The 26,688-nt window shown below is 39.7% G+C and overlaps 1 protein-coding gene and 1 pseudogene across 1 annotated transcript in view; one reads left to right on the forward strand and one right to left on the reverse strand.

Moving 5' to 3' along the window:
* The window catches only part of BTBD8 (BTB domain containing 8), a 113,153-nt gene that overhangs the window by 76,476 nt on the left and 9,989 nt on the right, over positions 1-26,688 (reverse strand). The window contains exons 3-4 of the mRNA XM_032155363.2: positions 14,493-14,689; positions 9,187-9,304 (exon numbers count right to left, since the gene is read on the reverse strand). Coding sequence (XP_032011254.1) covers positions 9,187-9,304; positions 14,493-14,689 — 315 coding nt within the window. The remainder of the gene's footprint in view (positions 1-9,186; positions 9,305-14,492; positions 14,690-26,688) is intronic.
* On the forward strand, positions 1,099-2,102 carry LOC116469775 (glyceraldehyde-3-phosphate dehydrogenase-like; annotated as a pseudogene).

Raw genomic sequence — 26,688 nt, forward strand, 5'->3', positions numbered from 1 at the left:
TCACTGCACTCCAGAGGGATCAAAAAAAAAAAAAAGTACAATGGTAGACTTACACTCAAACATATTAATAACTACCTTATTACAAATAGTCAAATAGTCTACTCCAATTAAAAGGAGATTATGAGACTGAATAACAAAAGCAAGACACAACTATTTGCTATCTACAAGAAATTAATTTTAAATCCATTTTAAATATAAAGACAAAGTTTAGAAGTAAAAGGATATAAAAAGAATACAATATAAACACTAATTATAAGAAAGCTGGAGTGGTGATATTAACCAAAGTAAACTTCACAACAAGTGACATTACCTGAGGTAAAAAGCAACATTTCATAATAAAAAAGACACAATTCATTATGAAGAAATAACAATCCCAAATGTGTATGTACCAAATAATAGAGCTTCAAAATACATGAAGCAAAAACTGACAGAACTAAAAGGAGAAACAAATTTATAATGATACATGGAGACTTCAATACTCCATCAGTAATTAATAGGATAGGTAGACAAAAATTCAGCTAAGGATACATAAAACTTGAGCAACACTATCAACCGATTTTTTCATTTATAGAACACTCCACCACAGGACAAAAGAACACATATTCTTTTTAAGTACATGTGGAACACTCACTAACAGAGACCATATTCTGGGCCATCGAACAAGTCTCAATAAATTTAAACAAAACTAAAATAATATAAAATATGTTCTATGACCACAATGGAATTAAACTAGAAATCAATAATGGAGAATTATCTGGAAAATTCCCAAATAGTTGGAAATTAAACATACTTCTAGACAACCCATGGGTAAAGAAGAAATCAAAAGGAAAATTAGAAAATACATTTGAGTGAAAATACAATATATCAAAATTTGTAGGCTACAGCTAAGCAGTGCTTAGAAGGAAATGTTTAGCTTTTAAATGCTTATTGTAGAAAAGGAAAACGTTTTCATGTAATGATCTAGAATTCCATCTTAAGAAAGTACAAACGGCAGCATAAATTAAACCTAAAGTAAGCAAAAGGAAGAGAAAAAGTGACAGAACCTTGCCCTCTGCTCCTTCCATTCTTGGGCAGCACCAGTCATGTCCCTGAGACATCATGGTAAAAATGAAGCCCAGAGTAAATGGAATTGGCTATATTGGGTGCCTGGTAATCGGGGCTGCCTTTAACTCTAGCAAAGTAGATGCTGTTACCATCAATGACCCCTTCATTGACCTCAACTACATGGTCTACATGTTCCAGTATGATTCCACCCATGGCCAAGTTCCATGGCATCGTCAAGGCTGAAAACGGGAAGCTTGACATCAATGGAAATCCCATCACCATCTTCCAGGAGCAAGATCCCACCAAAATCAAACAGGATGATGCTGGTGCTGATTATGTTATGGAGTCCACCGGCATCTTCACTACCATGGAGAAGGCTGGGGCTCACTTAGAGGGTGGAGCCAAAAGGGTTATCATCTTTGTCCCTTCTGCCGATGCCCCCATGTTTGTGATGGGCACGAACCATGAGAAGTACAAAAACCTCAAGATCATCAGCAATGTCTCCTGTACCACCAACTGCTTAGCTCCCTGGTCAAGATCATCCATAACAACTCTGGCATCACGGGAGGAATCAGAATCACAGTCCATGCCATCACAGCCATCCAGAAGACTGTGGATGGCCCCTCTGGGAAACTGTGGTGTGATGGCTATAGGGCTCTCCAGAACATCATCCCTGCATCTATCTACTGGTGCTGCCAAGGCTGTGGGCAAGGTCATCCCCAAGCTGAACAGGAAGCTCAGTGGCGTGGCCTTCCATGTCCCCACCACCAACATGTTAGTCATGAACCTGACCTGCTCTCTGGAGAAACCAGCCAAATATGATGACATCAAGGTGGTAAAGCAGCATCAAAGGGGGCCCTCAAGGGCATCTGGGGCTACGATGAGCACCAGATTGTCTCCTCCAACTTTAACAGTGACACCCACTCTTCCACCTTCAGTGCTGGGGCTGGCACTGCCCTAATGACCACTTTGTCAAGCTCATTTCCCAGCATGACAATGAATTTGGCTACAGCAACACGGTGGTGGATCTCATGGTCCACATGGCCTCCAAAGAGTAAGAGCCCCCGGACCACCAGCCCCAGCAAGAGCATGAGAGGAAGAGAGAAGCATTCAATTGTTGGGGAGTCCCTGCCACACTCAGTCCCCCAAACACACTGAGAATCTCCCCTCCTCACAGTTTGTACACCATATCCCCTGAAGAAGGAGGGATCTCAGGGACCCTGACAATCAAATGAATATTTAATGCACTAAGTTTGCTATATGGTTTTTATTTTTCTATAAAAGAGGACAAAGATAGTGACCTCAGAGTACAATTGGGCCTATTCGAACAGATAAAAAAAATTATATGTGTTGCCAAAGCAAGCACAGAATAAAAAATTTTAAGTAGTCTGTAATTCTTTCCTTAAAAATGGAAAGCCAGATTTAAAAAATTTTTTTAAATTACAAAAACAATGTTTGTAATAAACTTCAATATAGAATTGGATAAAGTGAAAATTTTAAGTTCTCACCCACTTCTTCGTTTACTTCAATTCCATGATCTAGAAATAACCACTTTTAGCAGTTTATTGGGTATCTGCCAGGCCTTTTTTCCATGGCAGTCTTTTCTTTCACACTGTTGAATATCGATAGATAATCCACTTAATCCTCAGTACTTCATTCATTTCTTTATGAATCCCAATCTCAGCACCATAATACTTAGCAAATAATAAATGTTTTTTTAACAATTATTTCTTACTTTATCTGACTATGCCTAGTGGTAAAGATATATGAATATATAGCATGTCATGATTTATATGTGTGGCAGTCATGAGAATATACCCCTCTAATCATTTTTTTTTTCGAGACGGAGTCTCGCTCTGTCGTTCAGGCTGGAGTGCAGTGGCGCAATCTCGGGTCACTGCAACCTCCGCCTCCTGGATTCAAGCAATTCTCCTGCCTTAGCCTCCTAACTGGGACTACAGGCACATGCCACTACGCCCAGTTAATTTTTTGTATTTTTAGTAGAGACGGGGTTTCACCGAGTTAGCCAGGATGGTCTCAATCTCCTGACCTCGTGATCTGCCCGCCTCGGCCTCCCAAAGTGCTGGGATTACATGCGTGAGCCACAGCACCAGGCCTACCCCTCTAATCTTTGACTGCATAATGACTGACAGCTTCAGCTACAGCACTCTGAAATTGATTCCACCTGGGTCACAAGGCCATCTTCTCAGAAGCTATTTCCTGACAATGACTGAGCCCAGCAAGGATAATAAGGCAGGTCTTGCCCTAGAAAACAGGCGCTTCTCTGATGGGTGCCTTTGGCATGGGAACTTTCCAATAATGGCCTTGCCCAACTTTTCTTAGAACTCCACTGCAGTCTAAGATGCTTCTAACTTCCTTCTCTTTCTCCTTCACTCAGAGTCAAATCAGCGTTGCAGTCTAGCAGCTCTGTTTTCTCTGGCTTTCTCCCTATGCTTTCTCACATACATTTAGCCGAATTTCTTGAAAGTCTAATCCCATCTTTGTGTCTACTTCTCAGAAGACTTGAACACAGCATGTCAGCCATTTCCATTTTAGTAAAATTAGAAGCATCTCAGGCTTAAACAATTACTCTGACCTTAAAACAGAAACTTAGAAAACATTTCTACTTAATTAGGACACATGCCTCAGGTGAAAAAATAATGCTGTAGATGGTACGGTGTATTAAAAATCTTTGCCAAATTATTTATTTTCCAACATGCCAAAAACTATTTTCTCCTTTTGGTTAAGTTTAATTTCAACTGTTAATGCTGCTTCTGGCTCTATCAAGATGCCCTAATTTCTGCCTTGCTGCTGCTTTAGTACACTGCTATTCAATACTTCCTAATGTTAGCTGAACTAGATTCAGTACTCCAGGCAGAATAATGGCCTGAATTATGCAGAGAAGCTCTAGAGAAGGAAATTTTAGTAGGACTAATTTTTAAAGTATTCTTGCTCTAAGAATGTATTTATTTATTTGCTTTAATTCCACATAACTGAGTAAGGATTAAATCCAGAGTGGCGAATCTAAATTTTTGGAGTAATCACTATTGTCCATGTCACTTCTTAGCAAATACTTCAGAGAACATAACTTTGTAAAAGCAAAGTTAACCTTCTCTTGAGAATTTTGTGACATCCATTGACTATAGCTTTCATAGGACTGGCCTTTCTGAAGTTAAGTGCCATGGATACGCTATTATCCAACACAATTTGGACTAACAGTTGTTTAGTTAATTGAAAAAATGAGGAATTAAAAAAGCTATTTCTGTATACTATAATTTTACTCTAACTTAAGAAGAAATATGCATTTAATTCACAAATCTTTTATCATAAGGCCCATCTTTTTTTTAACATGGGTTTGCTGATATAAGCCTCATTCTCACAAAAACAATACACATATACACTATGATACCTAGTTTGATTTTAATTTTTTTTTGAGACAGGGTCTTGTTCTGTTCCCAAGGCTGGAATGCAATGGCACTCACTGGCTCATTGCAACCTCAAACTCCTAGGCTCAAATGATCCTCCCACCTCAGCCTCCCGATTAGCTGAGACTACAGGTGCACACCACCATGCCCAGCTAAATTTTTTTGTAGAGATGGGGTCTTGCTTTGTTGCTTAGGCTGGTCTCAAACTCCCTGGTTCAAGTGATCCTCTCGTCTCAGTCCCCCAGAGTGCTGGGATAACAGGTGTGAACCACTGCACCTGGCCACAACAGCAATTTTTAAAGTGCCTTTCCCTTATTTAATCCTTCCAAAGCACTCACCCGAGTTTTCACTGGAACAATAACTTTTCTCTTTCATATTTTATGTATCATTGACTTATATTCATTGTCATCAAAATAATAAATTCAAATGGCATACACAGGTTTGGGAACAAACCCAAGTGACTCTTGAAAGGCATTTTAGACTTGCAGGTCCCTGTGGCATTACTTGTCTCTGCTTTTTTGTTGCCTCATACAAAAACAGGCCACTTAACCACATTTAGGCCATAGTTTACCCCCTGATATAAGACAAGCTAGAACGGGCAACATATGTGCCAGTCTTACAGATACCTATTACGTACTTATAGCAACTAACATTTACTTTTGAAAGCTTACAATATGCCAGGTACTATGCTAAGCGCTTCATGTGCATTATCTGATTCAATCTTCACAGCCATCCCATGCTATAATTTCTACTACTATTTCTTTTACAGATAAAAATATTGAAACTTGGAGAGATTAAGTAACTTCCCAACAATTAATAAGTGGTGGAATTTTAAAAATAAGTGGTGGGATCATAATCTAAACACAAAAAGACCAACTTCTCAATTACTAAATCATACTACTTCTGAAAAAACTTTTAGCTTTTTCAAGGACATACAGAACAATGATCTTTGGACACAGTGCCAATTTACTAAATATTCAGAGAGACATTAAAGGAAGATTTGACATCTTAACCAAATGAATGAATGTCTAATGGTATATTATCAGGCACTGATAAGAAAGGTATTCTGGAAGATATACCAGATTTTGAGTGTCACAAAGCTCAAGTTAGAAATGATGGGGCCGGGTGCAGTGGCTCACACCTGTAATCCTAGCACTTTGGGAGTTTGAGGTGGTCGGATCACTTGAGGTCAGGAGTTCGAGACCAGCCTGGCCAACACGGTGAAACCCTGTCTCTACTAAAAAATACAAAAATTAGCCAAGCGTGGTGGTGCGCGCCTGTAATCCCAGCTACTTGGGAGGGTGACACATGAGAATCCCTTGAACCCCAGGGAGTGGAGGTTGCAGTGAGCCTAGATTATGCCACTGCACTCCAGCCTGGGCAAAAGAGCAAGACTTTGTCTTAGGAAAAAAAAAAAGGAATGACTGCTCTGCTTTTTCAATGAGGCAGCATAAGAGAATTTTAATTATGGAACACAGAAGTGCAACAAATTATCTTAAAAATGTAACATTCAACTTCTTTCATAAAACATTAAAATAATAAATTACACTAAAAAATGGGAAGTCAGCAGCTGGGTGCGGTGGCTCACACCTGTAATCCCAGCACTTTGGGAGGCCGAGGTGGGTGGATCACAAGGTCAGGCGATCGAGACCATCCTGGCAAACACAGTGAAACCCCATCTCTACTAAAAATACAAAACATTAGCCGGGCGTGGTGGTGGATGCCTGTAGTCCCAGCTACTTGGGAGGCTGAGGCAGGAGAATGGTGTGAACCTGGGAGGCAGAGCTTGCAGTGAGCGGAGATCCCAGATGGTATTCATATGGTAATTGAGAGCATTTCAGGCAGGAAGATAATGTTACAGAGGTCCACAACAAGAGGTAATGTGCAGCAGTATCCCAGGATACAATATTCAGAAAAGTACTAACGTAACTAACTAATGGAATCCATGAAGGCTAATCAAGTAGCAAGCCCCATGAGTGCTCAGTAACAACTGTAATTTAATTCTCACAATCACATTATGAGATGGAGACTGTTATAATCCCCATCTCTGATAAGGATGCTGAAACGCAAAATGAACGGTTAAATGACTTACCCAAATTCACACAGCTAATAATGGTGGACATGGAATTAAAACCCATGCAGAGGCCGGGCGCGGTGGCTCAAGCCTGTAATCCCAGCACTTTGGGAGGCCGAGGCGGGCGGATCACGAGGTCAGGAGATCGAGACCATCCTGGCTAACACGGTGAAACCCCGTCTCTACTAAAAATACAAAAAATTTAGCCGGGCATGTTGGCGGGCGCCTGTAGTCCCAGCTACTCGGGAGGCTGAGGCAGGAGAATGGCGTTAACCCGGGAGGCGGAGCTTGCAGTGAGCCGAGATGCGCCACTGCACTCCAGCCTGGGGGACAGAGCAAGACTCCGTCTCAAAAAAAAAAAAAAAAAACAAAAAAAACCCCCATGCAGATTGTCCCCACAGTCCACACACTCTTAACCACTCTGTTACAAATGATTTCTTTGGCTTAGTTGTGCCACCACAAGCAAGTGACTGGCATCAGATTGTCTTTCAGCATAGAAAGTGCTCCAGGATTGGGCTGAGGATCATGGTAAAGAATGGACAGAGCAACTGGAGAGACTACCTTGGAAGAACTGTGTTCTGAGGGGTGTTACTGAGGAAGTAACTTGACCATGAGAGAAAGATTAGCTTAATAGAAGACCATACCAATTTGGGTACATTAAACTAGCAAACTAAGGTTTTAAAAATGTTGATACCCAAACTGAATAAAATTCCAGTCATAAATCCTGGTCCTCTGTAAGTACTTGTATTGATCTTTTAATATATAAGCATGTATAATTAGAAAATTAAAGCAGCCACATTACAAAAGGATTTTTAGCCACACCACTAGAAGAATGCTGACAATAATCATCTAGAACAAGAAGTAATTGAGAAAGTTCCAATGTTGGGCTTTAGATGAATATGTACTCTTTGACACAATATTCCTTAAACTACATAATAAAATTAGTATGTACTATAAACAGAAAGATGTTTGAGTCTAGACTAGGAAGGCAACCTTATAATTTAGAATTGGCTATTCTAACTTACATAAGGACAAGAAAAAAGTAGGAAAACTTATTATCTTTCTAGTTAATATGAATTTCTTTTTTATTGCTAGGTGAACAATATAAACCAGAAATGTGAACAACAGCTGTCCTGGAATACAAACCTAATATTCTAGGTCCAGCTCCTAAAACACAGTCCTGTTAGTTCATTGTCAGGCAGCACATAGGGAGAGGCCAAATATAGGCACTGTTTGAGGACATATTGCAAATGGTCACAGGGTCTTGCCTTCCCTGTATGACAGCAATAGCTACAGGTCTCTATAACTTTGGTAGGATACCCATGTGGTCTCATGAAAAACCTGGACACAAAATAAAATTAATCTTTAAAATACAATTGTGTTGGTAAAAAATAAAAAAAGACAGAGAGACACACACCTACACCCACACCATGATTTAGGAAATATACCCATGATATGGAAAATATAATGATCAATCTAGATTATATTCTGAATTTTGCAAGATTTAATGCAGATTTCACAAAAATTAGGAAAATGAGTATATGTATATTTACAAAGTACATATTCCCATACAGAAAAGTTCAAATTTTGAATAGTAAATAGCTAGTTCAGAATAGCAATCCTTGGGTTGTATTGCTGTCAAATGGCAAAACCAGGGTGATTTCCAAGAGTACAAATATTACTACTATTTGGCTTGGTGGATTACAGTAACCTAAACCCACTGCTAATTTCATTAAGGACTGTGCACCCCTGAACCTAGAAGATTACCACTTGCCACTGCAAATACTCTGGTTCTTTCTCTTCAGGAGCACCAGAATAACTTCTTATCAACATTCTATTTGAAACACAAAGAGGAGGAAGAACTGTCTGGGTTCCTAAGTTTTCTGGTTCAGATTCTAGTCCATAGCGAGACCCAGCTGTACTTCTTTCCCTTGAGTTCCAAAAGATAATATGTATTTCTTATTAAATTTTTTTCTGCTTTTAAGCAGATTTTAGTTACTTGCAATCAAAGAGCCTGACTAAAACAGGCAACCGGCTTTAATTTGAAATCTAAACGCCTGGAATGTCTAAGCAACCCAATTCTGAAGCAGAACAATGGTTTTTAAAAAGTACGTTGAAATATTAAACCTCCTAATCAATGCTATTCATGAGTACCATCTATTCTGAATCACAGAATCTGAGCCAAAATGCATTCAGAGAAAATACATGTCATTAATGTAGAAATAATACTTCTCAATACTATAATGCCTATAAAATTAAAAACTGCATTTAACTACATTTTCTATGACAGTGGCTTTCAAATCTATTTTAGGCAACAGAACATTTTCTTCTAATAAAATCTTAGGTTCATGCCCAATGCGGAACATAGATGAGATGTGCTCTGGCAGAAACATATACACGCACATGTCTGGGTAGGCCCACGTGTGCACGTGTGAAAACCTGCAGAAAACCTTGCCTGATGGTCAACCTCTTCCCCTGTTGGATTCCCCCTGAGGAATCACAGTGGAACCCCTTTGGCCTTCATGGAACCCCTGTGGCCTGTGTGAAAACCAGAGCTTGAAAACCACCATGCTGGAAAGAGACAGCTGCCCTTCCACACTCTACAGCCACAACCAAGACAGCAAATCAGTCGTGTCTATTTACCTGTGAGCTTTAAAACGTTTTCCATCAACAAAAATATCAATATCCGGGCAACAAGGTTTCACATAAAGCTTCAATAAATCTTCTCCTAATTCAGATGCAGGCTCCAAGTCATAATTATCTTTAAAAAAGAAAAACAAGACTAAAAAATAGTTTAATACTACAAACATCCAAAAATTGTCTTCTATTATTATCAAGAGGTTTCCCACATAATTATCTCAATTAGTTGGAATATGTAAGTGGTAAATTAAAAATAAAACAAAAAGTTTAAATAATCTAGACTTTCTCCTTTGAAATATATATATTTCCACTTACATGTAAATATAGATACAGTCATGCATTGCTTAGTAACAGTCATGCATCCCTTAATGACAGTTCTGAGAAATATGTTGTTAGCTGATTTCATTCCTGTGTGAACATCACAGGGTGTACTCACACAAACCTAGATGATATAGCCTATTACACACATAGGCTATATGGTATAGCCTATTGTTCCTAGGCTATAAACCTGTACCGCATGTTACTGCAATGAATAGTGTTGGCAACTGTAACACAATGGTAAGTAGTTGTGGATGTAAGCATAGAAAAGGTACAGTAAAAATCCAGTATCATAATCTTATGAAACCTTTGTCATATATGTGGTCCACTGTTGGCAAAAATGTCATTATGCAGCACATGACTGTATACTTTTAAATATACATATTTAAATATAGGTAGTATTACCACAAAATTATACACCAAAAATGAAGCCTCTTCATGAATATCTTTTTCTAATTTTTAATTAGAATTAATTAATTCTTAATTAGAAATTAGAAAAATTTCTAATCTCTGTTTCTTCTTGTGGGTCTCTAGATTACTATGATCTGTGTTATCAGGCTAACAACAATATTGGATTATCTAAAAAAAAAAATTGTATTTTATTTTTTAGAGACAGAGTCTTGCTCTGTCACTCAGGCTGGAGTGCAGTGGCATGAACATAGCTTACTACAGCCTCAAAATCCTGGGCTCAAGCAATCCAATCCTCCCACCCTAGCCTCACAAGTAGCTGGAGCTACAGGTGTACGCCACCATGCTCAGCTAATTTTATGTTTTATAGGGACGGGGTCTCCTTATGTTGCCCAGGCTGGTCACAAACTTGGATACCTTTTGAAATCAGATCATTCTACAGTAAACTATGGTCCTTAATCACCATCATTCCCTGAACAGACTACGACCAATTTGACTCAAATATTTTTGAACTATCCATCTTGCCTAAATTTTGATTAGATTAATTTTGATCAGTTTGGTTTGTAGGGGCCCCTATAAAGGAGTACACTTTTTTTTTTTTTTTTTTTGAGACGGAGTCTCGCTGTGTCGCCCAGGCTGGAGTGCAGTGACGCAATCTTGGCTCACCACAAGCTCCACCTCCTGGGTTCATGCCATTCTCCTGCCTCAACCTCCCAAGTAGCTGGGACCACAGGCATGTGCCACCAAGCCTGGCTAATTTTTTTTGTATTTTTAGTAGAGACGGGGTTTCACCGTGTTAGCCAGGATAGTCTCGATCTCCTGACCTTGTGATCCGCCCGCCTCGGCCTCCCAAAGTGCTGGAATTACAGGCATGAGCCACCATGCCCGGCAGGAGTACACTTTTGTCTTTTGGTATTAGCCTCCTGATAGTCATGATCGTAGCATCCCTGGTATACCATATCCTCTCAGGAGTCTTAAATATTTTTATGCTGCCATCTACCATGCATTAACTTTGACTAAACCAGCAAGAATGTAAAGAATCATTTAACTGACTTGACATAGAGACCAGTAAATTCTACTCTGAGACCAAACAAGTCCATTATGATGGTATCAAGAGACTGGCATCAATGCCCAAGGTTTTGGTCAATCTCACAATCAAGAGACTAATCCAAAGGCAGAAATTGTTAACTTAAATTTGAACTAAGCTGCCTCCATACTTTGAGTTCCTATTTAAGGAACTGCAACCTTGGTATGTAAACAAACCAAAACCTAACCTAACTTAGGAGTGTTTATTTTTGGTAATAGATAGCTAGATCTCAGCCAATTATAAGCAGCCGAGCTTTGGCCAATCACAGGCAGCCAACTGATCTGACCATGTCCAAATAAGGCAAACACTCAGCTATAACCAATCAAGCCATTTCTGTACTTTACTTCCATGTTCTGTCTATACATACTCACTGGCCAGTTGTAGAGCAGAGTTCTCTGAATCTCTTCTGGTTCTGAGTGCTGCATGATTCATGAATTGTTCTTTGTTCAAATAAACTCAGGTTCATTTTAGCTAACGTTTTTCTTTTAACAACTGTTTATCGTAACTTTGCCTGTCAACAAACTTTGGGCAGTAGCTCTGGTGAAGATCAGTCACTAGTGACAGAGTCCCACAAGTTGAATTTGGGACAGGTTACAGTTGAGATATTTAAGATATATTTTGGCTGGGCACAGTGGCTCATGCCTATAATCCCAGCACTTTGGGAGGCTGAGGTGGGTGGACTGCCTGAGCTCAAGAGTTCAAGACCAGCCTGGGCAATGCAGGGAAACCTCGTCTCTACTAAGAATACAAAATACTGGTCAGGTGTGGTGGCACCCCTCTGAGCCCAGCTACTCGAGAGGCTGAGGTGGGAGGATCACTTGGGCCTGGGAGGTACAGGTTGCAGTGAGCTGAGATCATGACACTGTACTCCTGCCTGGGTGACAGAGTGAGACCCCCATCTCATTAAAAACAATAAAAATTTTAAAGATAAAAAAATAAGGGGCTGGGCGCAGTGGCTCACGCCTGTAATCCCAGCACTCTGGGAGGCCAAGGTGGGCGGATCACAAGGTCAGGAGATCGAGACCATCCTGGCTAACACGGTGAAACCCCGTCTCTACTAAAAATATAAAAAATTAGCCGGGTGTGGTGGCGGGCGCCTGTAGTCCCAGCTACTTGGGAGGCTGAGGCAGGAGAACGGCATGAACCCAGTAGGCAGAGGTTGCAATGAGCCGAGATTCGTGCCACTGCACTCCAGCCTGGGCGACAGAGCGAGACTCCTTCTCAAAAAAAAAAAATAATAATAATAATAAGGTAGACTTTAACAGATATGTTTAGTCAGTGGTTGGATATGAAGCTCAAAAAAATTACAGAATACCATTTATTTAAGGGGTAGAAAGATGATACATCAGTAAAAAAGACTGAGAAATGGCCAAGAAGGAAAATCAGGAAAGCATGGTGTCACAGAAAACAGAAGTTTCAAGGAGGGCACTATTAACAGCATGAAAGGCTGCAAAAAGGTTTATAAGATGTAGATAAAAAAATGTCTATTAAGCTGGCAACTGGCAGGTTACTGGTGAATGTGGGGATTTTCCATGGAGTGATGGAGAAAACAGTCAAAAGGCAGAGGCTCTTTTCACTTAAACTCACAACTTATTTGGCCACTTTAAAGGGCTGCCATAGAACCACAGCAGAGCTCTATACTAGAGTAAGAAAACTGGATTTCAAATATCAGCTCTGTCAATTGCTCTGTGTGACCTCAGGAAAGTCTCTTACACTCTCTGAGTCTTAGAGTCCTATCTGGGTCTTACTGATAAAATCAGTCTGTAACACTTCCTAGGGTTTTATGAGACTAAATTAAATAAAGTATATGCATGATCTACCTCAAGGCCTAGAATGTGTATTCATTCACTCATAATTAGATATGTTGACTGTAATATAACAGGAATCTAACCAGGATAAATCAGATGAGTAACAGTTGTTGCTTTACACACCAGTAATAAGATCCTTTAACCCAAAAAATATTTTCAAATACAATCAATTCTGCTCTAACACTTGTTTTGAAAAAATGAGTTTGATCCAATACAATTCACGTATTAGGTAACAATTTGAGCATAACATGAATTTCGCATTTGCTTAGGTGCAAAATTCAGATGAGAAACACTAGGTTAATGCAGAAAGCTGCACTCAGCTGAACTGAGCCATGCACCTGTACACATGCACACCTAAATATCTACAAGATACCTCAGTTTACTGCATGTGTTATGAGACACACCCATCTATATCTGGTTTTATAAATTCCCATCTGACTTCAGATAACCAACTATTGGGAGATACTTTTCTATGAATATTTTTATGTTTCAGCATGGTCTGACCTGTCTGAGTAGAGCACCGGTAAACTTGGTTAAAGGATGATTAAACAGCAAACATGCCTTGGAAACTAGAGATATGTATTACTCCAGAAAAATTGAGAAACATTCCTCCCCTGGAAGTCATTTCCTTATATTACAGGGTAAGGAAACTACCTTCTCCTCCCCTCCCAAAGGGTTAGTTTCCAAAGAAAGGTCTTTCTGTCTCTAGAGAGGAGAATGGGAAGATCTGCCAGCAACCTGTGAAAGCTTAAAGTTTCCTAATTTTGGTGTTCCTTTTCTGTGGTGCAATCCCACCGCATGGGCTGGGTAACATCAGGCCCTCACTGCAGTGCCTCACGGAGTTTAGGAGCTGAGAACTGGCACTAAGATGCTCTGCAAGTGATAAATGGTCTGTTCTCTGATCCAGGGACCTCAGGTTTCCTGTCAGAACCTCTCTCTACGTATGCATCCATCCTTAATGCATATGAATGATCTACCTCAAGGCCTAGAATGTCTATTCATTCACTCATAATTAGATATGTTGACTGTAATATAACAGGAATCTAACCAGGATAAATCTGGTAAGTAATTGTTGTTGCTTTACACACCAGTAATAAGATCCTTCAACCCAACAAATATTTTCAAATATAATCAATTCTGCTCTAACACTTGTTTTGAAAAAATGAGTTCCATCAATTTGCAATAACTCACAAGCTGCAACCCTTCTGAAATCCACTTTCTCGTTCCATCAATTTGCAATACCTCACAAGCTGCAACCCTTCTGAAATCTACTTTCACAAGCAAACTTAAGGTCTTTTTCATGGTAAAATGCCATATGTATTATAGTATTTGTGTATTTCTTAACCATTTAATATGCATAAAACTAGGCTACCATTTTTGTTAGGGTGTTAAGCAGAACTGACTCTGCCAAAACTTCTTTATTGGTATAGATTATAATAAGGACAATAACGTAGAGGCATAGTGGCTAAAAGGAGAATTGTGAGTTATGTATGGATTTATTCATAATAACTCTATCTCCAATTACTTGGAAAAAACTGGCAGTTAACAATACTAGTGTTTTCAGTTCTCCATGCTTACTAAAAAAAAAAAATCAGTAAAGCATATTTTTGAAGTATGCTTTTCTCTAACTGTATCAGAATATAATTATTTTCACGGCTATAAATAAAACTCCATAAAAAATACCTCACCATTGGAAATGAAATCGTCATCTCTGTCACTGATATCCTCTGGAATTTCATGCTTCTGAAGAGAACAATCAGATGAGTTTTCACACTTTGGAAAACTGACGTCAAGTTGCTTTTGTGATATCCCAATCTCCATTATCTTTTTCCTAAGAATTTCCTCTTCATAGTTTTTTATGTTTCTGTTTGATGAATATATAATCCTAAAAGACAAATATAAAATATTAATTAAATAACATTGGTGATTCTTAAAAAGAAAGAATGTTAGTTTCCTTAGTGTGCCACTTTCATATATAATACTAAACCTTCTTAATTTGGACTAACTGTAGAAAGGTCAATCTAAAATGGCAGAAGCCAGCTGGGCACGGTGGTTCACACCTGTTATCCCAGCACTTTGGGAGGCCGAGGTGGGCAGACCACTTGAGGTCAGGAGTTCGAGACCAGCCTGGCCAACATGGCGAAACCCTGCCTCTACTAAAAAATACAAAAATTAGCTGAGCGTGGTGGTGGGTGCCTGTAAGCTACTTGGGAGGCTAAGACATGAGAATCACTTGAACCCAGGAGGCGGAGGTTGCAGTGAGCTGAGATTGTGCCACTGCACTCCAGCCTGAGCGACAGGGCAAGACTCCATCTCAAAAAAGAATAATAATAATAATAAATAAAATAAAACAGCAGAAGCCGGGTGTGATGGCTCACGCCTGTAATCCTAACACTTTGGAAGGCCAAGGCAGGAGGATTGCTTGAGCTCAGGAGTTCAAGAGCAACCTGGGCAACATAGTGAGACCTCGTCTTTACGAAAAATTTAAAAACTTAGCAGAGTGTGGTGGCGTGCACCTGTAGTCCCAGCTACTTGGGTGGCTGAGGTGGGAGGATCATTTAAGCTCTGCAGGTCAAGTTGCAGTGAGCTGTGATCATGCCACTGCACTCCAGTCAGGGCAACAGAGTGAAACCCTGTCTCAAAAATAAGTAAATAAAAATAAAAAATAAACAGCAGAAAGTTTGAAAAGGAGTCTATAAAATGTTAAATGTTAAAAAGTAATATATAATGCAAAAAAATGGAATTCGTGGCTGCCTGTCACAGTGAGTGCCACCTCACCCCTGGAACCTTCGATGCCTCTGTTTCCCCTTGGGGGACTGCATGGCAGGTGGAGGTTCCCCGGGTCCTGGTGGGGCAGTGAGTAGTGTGTCTGCGGGAGCTGTCATGAATATTTCAGGAGCTGTCTTCTTCCATGTGAATTTTGTCATGCTTCAGTAAAATTATTCTGGAGATTTGCTTGGAAGGCATTACTTTTACCGAGATGGCTGGAGCCATGTGGATGGGCATAAATGGCTAAGGTCTAGCAACCATCAATGTCAAGTATCCATGCATCTGGCCTGAGTTGATCCTTGTGCCCTTCAGAGCTTGGGATATGAGACTGAAAATGACAACTCAGAATATTCCTGAGAGAGAACTACCCTGTGATGTGGAAGTAACTCAGGATTAGAAAACATCATATGTTCTCACCCATAAATGGGAGCTCAGCTATGAGGATGCAAAGGCATAAGAATGATACAATGGACAACGGGGATTGGTGGGGGAAACGGTGGAAGGAGGATGAGGGATAAAAGACTACAAATTGGATACACTGTATACTGCTCGGGTGATGGGTCCACCAAAAGCTCGGAAATCACCACTAAAGAACTTATTAATGTAACCAAACACCACCTGTTCCCCCACAAACCTATGGAAATAAATAAAAACAAAAAATAATAATGCCAGCCAGGCGCGGTGGCTCACGCCCATAATCTCAGCACTTTGGGAGGCCGAGGCAAGCGAATCACGAGGTCAGGAGTTCAAGACCAGCCTGACCAACATGGTGAAACCCTGTCTCTACTAAAAATACAAAAAATTAACCGGGTGTGGTACAGGGTGGCTGTAATCCCAGCTACTTGGGAGGCTGAGTCAGGAGAGTCGCTTGAACCCAGGAGGCAGAGCTTGCAGTGAGCCAAGATCATGCCACTGTACTCCAGCCTGGGTGACAGTGTGAGACTCCGTCTCAAAAATAATAATAATAATAATAATAATAATGCCAAAAAAGTAGATAATCTAGATGAAATGGACAATTCCAAGAAAGACACAAACTACCAAACCTGACTCAAGAAGAAATAGAGTATCTGAGTACACCTATAACAAGTAAAGGGATTGAATTAGTAATCAAAATCTTCCCTCAAAGAAAAAAACAGAACTAGATAGCTTGACTGGTAGATTCTACCAATAGGTTTAATAATTAACACCAATCCTTCACAAATTTTTCCAAAAACACAGGAGAGGAAGGAACACTTCCCAACTCATTCTGTGAGGCCAGTATTACTAATACAAAAGCAGACAAAGGCATCACAAGGAAACAAAAACATAGGCCAACATTCCTTATTAGTGTAAATAAAAAAACCTTCAACAAAATAATTTTAAACTGAATCCAGCAGCATATAAAAAGGATTATATACCATGACAAACAGATGTATCTCAGGAATTCAGAAAATTAATGTTATACACCATACCAGTAAAATAAAGTACATAAAACCACATGATCACTTCAATCAATGCAGAAAAATCATTTGACAAAGCCCAATACGCTGTCATGATAAAACATTCAACAAACTAGGAATAAAAGAGAATGTCCTCAACTTGATAAAGGACATCCATGAAAAACCCACAGCTGACATCCTACTTCAATGGTAACTGAAAGCTTTCTTCCTAAGATCAGCCAGGATGTCTGTTCTTACCACTTCTATTCAACATTTTAGCCAGGGCAATTAGGCAAGAAAAAGAAATAAAAGGCATCTACATGGTAAAGAAATAAGTAAAGCTATCTTTATTTATAGATGACAAATTTGGATATATAAAATCCTTGGAAATCTCCAAAAACACTACTAAACAAGTTTAGCAAGGTTGCAGGATACAAGATCAACATGCAAAAATTAATTATGTTTTTATATACTAGCACTGAACAATCAAAAATGAAATTAGAAAATAATTCCATTTACGATCGTATTCTAAAAAATAAAATACCAGGAGTATATTTAACAAAAGAAGTATAAGACACTCATTGAAAGCTACAAAACAATGTCGAAAGCAACTAAATAAATGGAAACACATTTCGTGTTCACGGATTAGATGACTTAATATTGTTAAGATAGTAGCACTTTCTGTATTGATCTACAGATTAAATGCAATCCCTATTAAAATTCCAGCTGACTTTTTTTTTTTTTTGCAGAAATTGACAAGCCAATCCTCAAATTCAAATGGAAATACAAGGGGCCCAGAACAGCCAAAACAATCTTGCAAAGAACAAAGTTGGTTGATTCACACTTCTCAATTTTCTAAGCTTCCTACAAAGCTACAGTAATCAAGACTGTGTGGTACTGACATAAGAATGGTGGATATATAGAACTGAGTGGAATAGAACTGAGTCTAGAACATACATTTATGGGCAACTAATTTTTGACAAGGGTGTCCGGACAATAACACAGTAGGGAAAGAACAGTCTCCCCCATAAATGGTGCTGAGACAAGTGAACATCCAAGTGCAAAAGAATGAAGTTAGACCCTAACCTCATACCATATACAAAAATTAACTCAGAATAGATCAAAGACCTAAATGGAAAAGCTAAAAGTACAAAACTGTTATAAGTAAACATAGACATAAATCTTCATGACCTTGGTGTCTTAGATATGATTCCAAAAGCACAGCGACAAAAGAAAAGATAAAGTGGAAATCACACAAAGATGTTTGATTTCCAGAATACCCTAAAAGAGAACCCACAGAATGAGAGAAAACTTCTGCAAATCATGTCTGATAAGAGTCTAGTATTCCAGTATATACAGAGAACTCTAAAAGCATAATAGTTTAAAGAGAACCCAATTTTAAAATGGGCAAAGGACGTGATTAGTTTTCCAAAGAATATGTAAAAATAACTGATAAGCATACAAAAATTGCTCAAGATCACTACCTATCATGGGAATGCAAATAATTAGCTATCATGGGAATGCAAATGAAAACAATAATACCAGTTCACAGCCACTAGGATAGGTATAATTTAAAAAAAAAAACAGATAACATGTTGAGAATCTGGAGAAATTGGAAATTTTGTACATGCTGGTGGTAATGTAAAATGGTACAGCCATTTTGGAAAAGAGTCTGTCAGTTCCTGAAAAGGTTACTATATGACCCAGTAATTCCACTCCTAGGTATATAATACAAGAGACTTGAAAATGTATGTTCCCACAAAAAATTTATATATAAATGTTCATAGCAGATTTATTCATAACAGCCAAAAAGTTGAAATAACCCAAAAGCCTACCACTGATGACTGGGTAAACAAAATATAGTATATCCATATGTAGGGGGAAATAGGTAACATAGCAGGCCTGACTGCTATACCTTGAAAGATTTATTTATAAGCTTGGCCCTTGGCTGATATCTGGAAACATGGATTTGGGCGCTGTGCTTAGCATTCTCTAAACGTAAAGGTGGCTCACTATGTCTGAACTGTTTATACAAGCAATAGTTTATGCTGAACACAGACCTTCCTCCTGGGAGTCTGGAATTCCAGTACACGTGGGCAGGAGTGCCTACGTAACCAATTCCCAATAAAAAAACCTGGGCATTGAGCTTCTAATGAGTGTCCCTTGTTGGCAACATTTCAGAAGCACTGTCACAACTCATTGCTGGGGAAATTAGGCATGTCCTCTGTGCTCCCGCCGGGAGAAGACCCTTAGAAACTTATGCCTTGATTTTCATGAACTTTCCCTGTTTCCTTTCTCTGCAGTAAATCATAGCCTTCAGTATGACTATACGCTGAGTACTGTGAGTCCTCTCAGCAAGTCATCAAACCTGAGGATAATCCTATGACCCCTGATTTATCATATAATAAAATATACAGCCATAAAGGGAATAAAGTTTGATACATGCCACAACATAGATGAACTGTGAAAATACCATGTCGAGTTTAGAAAGCCACAAGTAAAAGGCCATATATTGTATGATTCCATTTATATGAAATGACCAGAATAGGCAAATCCTTGAAGACAGAAAGTAGGTTGTTCACCAGGGGCTGGTTGAAGGAGGAAATAGGGGTGGCTGCTAATGGCTATGGGGCTCCTTTCTGGGATGATGAAGATATTCTAGAATTAGTGACGTTGGTGACACAACATTGTGAATATATTAAAACCTCTGACTCATACACTTTAGAATGGCCAATTTTATAGTATGTGAAAATTATATCCATTAAAAAAAGAGTAGATGAGAGGAAAGGAATTGGCGAGAGTGTGATAGATAATTCTTGAGGAGCTTTGATGTGAAAAGGAGCAGAGCATTAGGGTATTAGCTGGTGGAGTATGAGCTGAAAGTGAAGGCAGGTCAGGAAAGAGTCATTTTTTAGGTGGGGGAGAAAATACCATGTTTAGATGAGGAGATCTAAGACAGAAGAAATTTTCTGTGGAAAGATGAAAACTGCTGGAACAATGTCCCTGACTAGGTGAAAAGGAATAGGATGAGATCTGGTGGACAAATAAAGGATTTGATTTTAGAAGCACTGACAGTTCATCAGTAATAACAGGGAGGAAAATAAAGCATATAGGTACAGATGCAAGTATGTGAACAGATACGGAAGAAGTTTGTAAAAGTTCTCACTGCTTTGACTTTCTCAGTGAAATAGAAAGCAGGTCATCAAAAGTGAGAATGAAGAGGAACAGCTGAAGGTTCAGGAAAGAGGAAGTATAAAATAATACTCCAAGAAAGTGGGAACTCAAGTAGGACTAGGGAAATATAGGTGACTGGCCACACGCTATGGCTCATACCTGTAATCTCAGCACTTTGTGAGGCTGAGGTGGGAGGACTGCTTAAGCCCAGGAATTCTAGACTAGTCTGGGCAACACAGCAAGACCCCATCTCTATAAAAAAATAGAAAAATTAGCCAGGTGTGGTGGCATGCACCTGTAGTCCCAGCTACTCAGGAGGATCACTTGAGTCCAGGCATTTAAGGTTACAGTGAGCTATGACTGCACCATCACACTCCAGCCTAGGCAACAGAATGAAATACCATCTCTAAAAAAAAAAAAAAAGGAAATATAGGTGATTGCATGTAGTATGACTAATAGCACTAAGTGCCTACTGGTGGTTAGCATGACTGTGTGTTTTTCCAGCCACATTCAGCTGTGTGAATGCAGAAGTGGGGAGGTCACAGTTGAATGTAAGATTGGGGTTTTGACATACAAATCAAATTCAAAGGGAACAACAGAGTTGAAGCTGTATGCAAAGGTAGTAATACAATGATAGTGAAAGGCATTTAAACTGAGTAAGGAGGGAAATGAGGACATAAGAGGATAAAAGAAAATTAAAATCTAGGCTGGGCTTGATGGTTCATGCCTGTAATCCCAGCAGGTTGGGAGGCTGAGGCAGCTGGATCACTTGAGGTCAGGAGCTTGAGATCAGCCTGGCCAACATGGCAAAACCCTGTCTCTACTAAAAACACAAAATTAGCTTGGCATGGTGGTGAGCGCCTGTAATCCCAGCTACTTGTGAGACTGAGGGACAAGAATTGCTTAAGCCTTGGAGGCAGAGGTTGCAGTGAGCCGAGATCACGCCACTACCCTCCAGCCTGGGTGACAGAGCAAGCCTCTGTCTCAGAAAAAAAAAAAAAAGTAGTAAGATTAACTCTACCAGGACCTGCAATTAATGAATTATTAGAGTTGAAGTCCTAAAGGGAATAAGCTAGAAAGACAGGAGGTAGAAGTTAGAGAGTAAGATTCTTAGAATCAAGATGATGGGGGGCTGCAGTTATTGGCAACAGCACTATTTAGAATTTGACATGGCAATGAGTAGTTGAGGTAGAGTGGATAACAAGACTGGAAGACAGGAATTGAAGGCACTGAGAGGCCAAGTTACTGGAAACATCATCTATATAGCAATTGCAATTACTAAAACATATATTTAGGAAAATTGACAATAGTAGCTAAAATCTTTATGGAAGGAGGACTGAACTGGCGGTTTGTAGATGACTGTCCTGTGGTATAGCCTAGTAAAATGAGATTCAACAACAGGGGAGTAAGAAGGAAGGAAGCAAGGACATTCGTGAGTGTTTAAAATGTACAGGAATTTTGGTGTTATTCAGGTATAGTGAGGCCAACAGATCAGGAGACAATTGCCACTGAAAAGATAATTTGTTAGTTATAATTTACAAGAGGAGGGGGCACACCATGCAGGGCCACACAGGGAAGCAACAGGGTTGGTCAGAAGGAGCAAGGGGAAAGCATGGACAAAAGCCTTTATTGGGGTTTTCAAAGGAAGAAATAAGCAAGGCAAGGTAAGCAACTGAACAGGATCAGGACTGGAGTGTTTGAATAATGTTGACTGGCTCTGGCCTACGGGAATGATCCCTACTTGTCTGGTACTTGGCTATAGGGAGATTAGGGGAAAAGAATGTTATCTCCTGGAATATGAGAACCAGATAGAGAATGTGGATATACGGATGCATATATAGGAGGGTCCATGTACTTAGGATTGGCTGGTTCACAGGCAAGTCATTTACTATCTCTAGGAATTACCGAAACCTGGGAGGGGCAGTCTTTTCCCCCAACCCCATCAGCGAGACCCCAGATACCAGAAAGAAAATACAACAAGGAAGACACCTATTGAACCACTTTCAATCCTTGTAGTATAAGGGATGTGGGAGAGACAATGGCTACCGCCAGAGAAAGCTTGCAGAGGAAATGATATCCTTTGTTCTGTGCTGTTTTATGTATTTACCTGATTGAGACTTTATCCTGGCATCTCCCAGCTCTTGATGTTAAACTAAACATCCAAAGGTCCTCCCTCTTTTCTTTACCTCTCACATGCACACACACTGTCACAACAATAACCAGGTTAGTCTTCTTAGGAAATCAAAGATTTTTATGATCCTGAATTGAATTTTAATCATGAGGTCATAAAGCAAGCACAACTTTCCACTGACAATCATTTGAGCCATATCTGAAGTCGCTGCATATAAAACAAATTTTCAAAGGCTGTATTTCACACTCAAACTCAAGTGCACAAAGTGCACACCAAAGGGCTACAATAAGTAGTAACATAAAAGACTATTTCAAAATCTTTATCCATTACTTAAAAAGAAAGGATGTGAACTGAAGAGACTTACAAGGACTGAATTTCACAAAGCAAAAATTCAAGAAATTATCTTATGGGAATTTTCACTAGAAGAAATTTTCATGTCAACATTTTCCATTGTACTCCCTTCCTTTTGCCTTCTTTTCATACAGACAAATGTCAAAACAATCTGCTTTGAAAGCAAAAAAGGATACGTCACAAGTGCTTTCTATGCGCAAGACACTACATGAGGCACCAATGGAGATGCGCACATCAATGAAACAATCTAATCTCAAGGAGCTTACATAATCACAGACACACACGACTAACCTAATACAAAACAGAATATGATTAAGTGCTTGAAATAGAGCACTGTGAAGTGCTATGAAGCACAAAGCCAGCTACTTCAACTACTTTCTTTGAAATGAGAAAACTAAGGCTGAAAAAAAATAAAACAAGATAATGCACAGCCAGAAGGCAGATCTGTCTTACTGCCAAGTCCAGTGCTTCCTCCACTCTCCCATACTGGGTCTAATTCAATCTTTTCCAATCACTTTTAATGATAACAAATAAAGGATATCATTGATATAATGTCTCCCTTTCTCTAATGTATAAAAATTTGATCTATGCCAAGGATCTTCTTTTAAACATACATTCAACAGCTGAAGAAATGTATAATTTCATTAACACCTACTATTATGAATAACACAATAATCATGAGATAATAAAGCAAGCACAACTTTCCACTGACAATCATTTGAGCCATATCTGAAGTCACTACCTATAAAGCAATCTTATTCAGTGCTTACCATATGCCCAGGCCACTGTGCTAAGTGCTTTACAATCATCACATTTAACCCTCACAATACCACTATAAGTATTATTAATGTGCCCATTTTTCAGATGAGGAAACTAATGGTAAGTGATTAGTCTAAGTTCATACAGAAGTGGTAGAACTAGCTTCACCACAAAGCTTGTTCTTATAACAACTATCTATCACCTACTAGGAGAAAAAAGTGTACACTTTAAAATTGGTATTTCGGCTGGGTGTGGTGGCTCACACCTGTAACTCCAGCACTTTGGGAGGCCAAGGTGGGCAGATCACCTGAGGTCGGGAGTTCGAGACCAACCTGACCAACGTGGAGAAACCCTGTCTCTACTAAAAATACAAAATTAGCCAGGCGTGGTGACACATGCCTGTAATCCCGGCTACTCAAGAGGCTGAGGCTGGAGAATTGCTTGAACCTGGGAGGTGAAGGTTGCAGTGAGCCGAAATCATGCCATTGCACTCCAACCTAGGCAACGAGAGCAAGACTCCCATCTCAAAAAAAAAAAAAAAAATTGGTATTTCAAACTCAATGATGAGCCTATAACCTATACTGAAAAATGATAATGATTTTCTAAGTTGTACTTAAAATATCTGCTTAAATTACAGTATATTAAGTTCTTTTAATGAACACAGGTAGCCAAGGTTAGGCAATTTTCCATTTATGCTTTCCATAGGAGCATCACACATGAAACAGAAATAATAAAGAAAAAAAGTCATTAAAGCAACTGCTAAAGCATAAAATGAATAAGCCAATCACATAAATACACTTAAAATACAATTATCCAAAGATAATTTTCTATACTAATGTAAATGTCATTTTGATTATAGGCAAAAACCATGTTAGCAAATAACTAAAAGACTGGCATCCAAAAAATTTCTGGAATATAAAGACAGATATCCCAGAAGTTTCTTAGACATATAAAAGATACATAAGGACATAAAAACACGAAAATCCAACTGACTTCTCATGAAAGTCAAAACAGATAAGTGGCACCGGCATTAAGGTCAGACATACAAACCAGTGGTATAGAACTGAGAAACCAGAAATAAACCCTCACATTTATGGGTGAATTAACTTACACTGCCATAATGAAGTACCACAGACTGAGTAGCTTAAACAACAGAAATGTATTTCTCAGTTTTCGGAGGCTAGAAGACCAAGATGAAGTGCCAGTATGTTGGGTTCTGGTGAGGGCTTCCTGGCTTCCAGACACCATTGCCTCACTGTGTCCTTGGATGGTAGGGATAGAGTAAGTATGCACACAAGCTCTCTGGTGCCTCTTCTTTTTTTTTTTTTTTTTTGGAGACAGCCTCACTCTGAGGCCCATGCTGGTGCAGTGGCATGATCTCAACTCACTACTCTGCCTCTGGGCTCAAGTGATCCTCCCATCTCAGCCTTCTGAGTAGCCAGGACTATTAGCTGCACACCACCACATCCAGCTAATTTTTTGTATTTTTGATAAAGACTGGTTTTTGCCATGTTGCCCAGGCTGGTCTCAAATCCCTGGACTCAAGTGATCCACCCACCTCAGCCCTCCAAAGTGCTGGGACTACAGGTATGAGTCACTGTACCCGCCCTAAGTCTTCTTATACAGGCACTAATCCTTATGAAGATCCCACCCTCACGAACTCATCTCAACCTATCTCCCGAAGGCCCAGTCTCCACCTACTATCACACTGAGGGTTAAGGCTTCAACACATAAATTTTGGGTGGAGACAATTGCAGTCCACAGCAATGGGCAACTGATTTTCAATAAGAGTGTCCAAACAATCCGAGGAAAAGAAGGGAGCGGAGGAGGGAAAATTGGTGCCGTGACAACTGCATATCTGCATACAAAAGAATGAAGCCAGATCCCTTCCTTACGTGATACATGGCAATTAACTCAAAATGGATCAAAGACCTAAATGTAGGAGTTAAAAATCTAAAAACATTAAATTCTTAGAAGAAAATATAGGAGTAACCTGGGCATAGTGGCACATGCCTGTAATCTCTGCTACTCGTGAGACTCACTTGAGCCCAGGAGTTAAGAGACCAGCCTAGGAGGCTGAGGCAGGAGAATGGCGACTGGGAGGCGGAGCTTGCAGTGAGCCGAGATTGCGCCACTGCACTCCAGCCTGGGTGACAGAGCGAGACTCCGTCTAAAAAAAAAAAAAAAGAGAGAGACCAGCCTATGAAACAGCAAAACCCTGTCTCAAAAAAATATATACATACACACATACACACACACACACACACACACACACACACACACACACACACAAGGGTATTAGTCCGTTCTCACACTGCTATGAAGAACTACCTGAGACAGTGTAATTTATAATGAAAAGAGGTTTAAATGACTCCCAGTTCCCCAGGCTGTACAGGAAGGCATGGAAGCATAGCTGGGGAGGCCTCATGAAACTTACAATCAAGGCAGAAGGCGAAGAAGAAAGAAGCATGTCTTACATGGCCGGAGAAAGAGGAAGAGCTCTAGAAAACAAGGAGGAGCTGCTACACACTTGTAAACAACCAGATCTCCTGAGAACTCACTATCAAGAGAACAGCAAGGGGGAAATCCACCCCCATGATCCAATCACCTCCCACTAGGCCCCTCCTCCAACACTGGGGATCACAATTTGACATGAGTTGGGTGGAGACACAAATCCAAACCATATTAATGAGTAAATCTTCAAGACCCTGGATTAGGCAATGGTTTCTTAGCCATCACACCAAAAGCACAGTGACAAAAGAAAAATTACATAAGCTAGACTACATAATAAATTTTTTTTTTTTTTGAGATGGAGTCTTGCTCCGTCATCCAGGCTGGAGTGCAGTGGCACAATCTCAGCTCACTGCAACCTCCACCTTCTGGGTTCGGGTGATTCTCCTGCCTCAGCTTCCCAAGTAGCTGGGATTACAGGCATGCGCCACCATGCCCGGCTAATTTTTTCGTATTTTTAATGGAGATAGGGTTGCACCATGTTGGCCAGGCTGGTTTCGAACTCCTGATCTCAGGTGATCTGCCCACCTCAGCCTCCTAAAGTGCTGGGATCATAGGTGTGAGCCACCGCACCTGGCCTGACTACATAAGAATTTAAAACTTTTGTGTCATAAATGATACCATCGTGAAAGTGAAAAGACAACCCAGAGAATGGGAGAAAATATTTATAAATCATATTTGTGATAAGAGTCTAATATTACAGAATATATAAAGAACACTTAGAAGTCAATAATATACAGACAGCCCAATTTCAAAATGGGCAAAGGATGT

Source organism: Hylobates moloch, unplaced genomic scaffold, assembly GCF_009828535.3.
Source record: "Hylobates moloch isolate HMO894 unplaced genomic scaffold, HMol_V3 SCAFFOLD_5, whole genome shotgun sequence".
NCBI lineage: Eukaryota > Metazoa > Chordata > Mammalia > Primates > Hylobatidae > Hylobates > Hylobates moloch.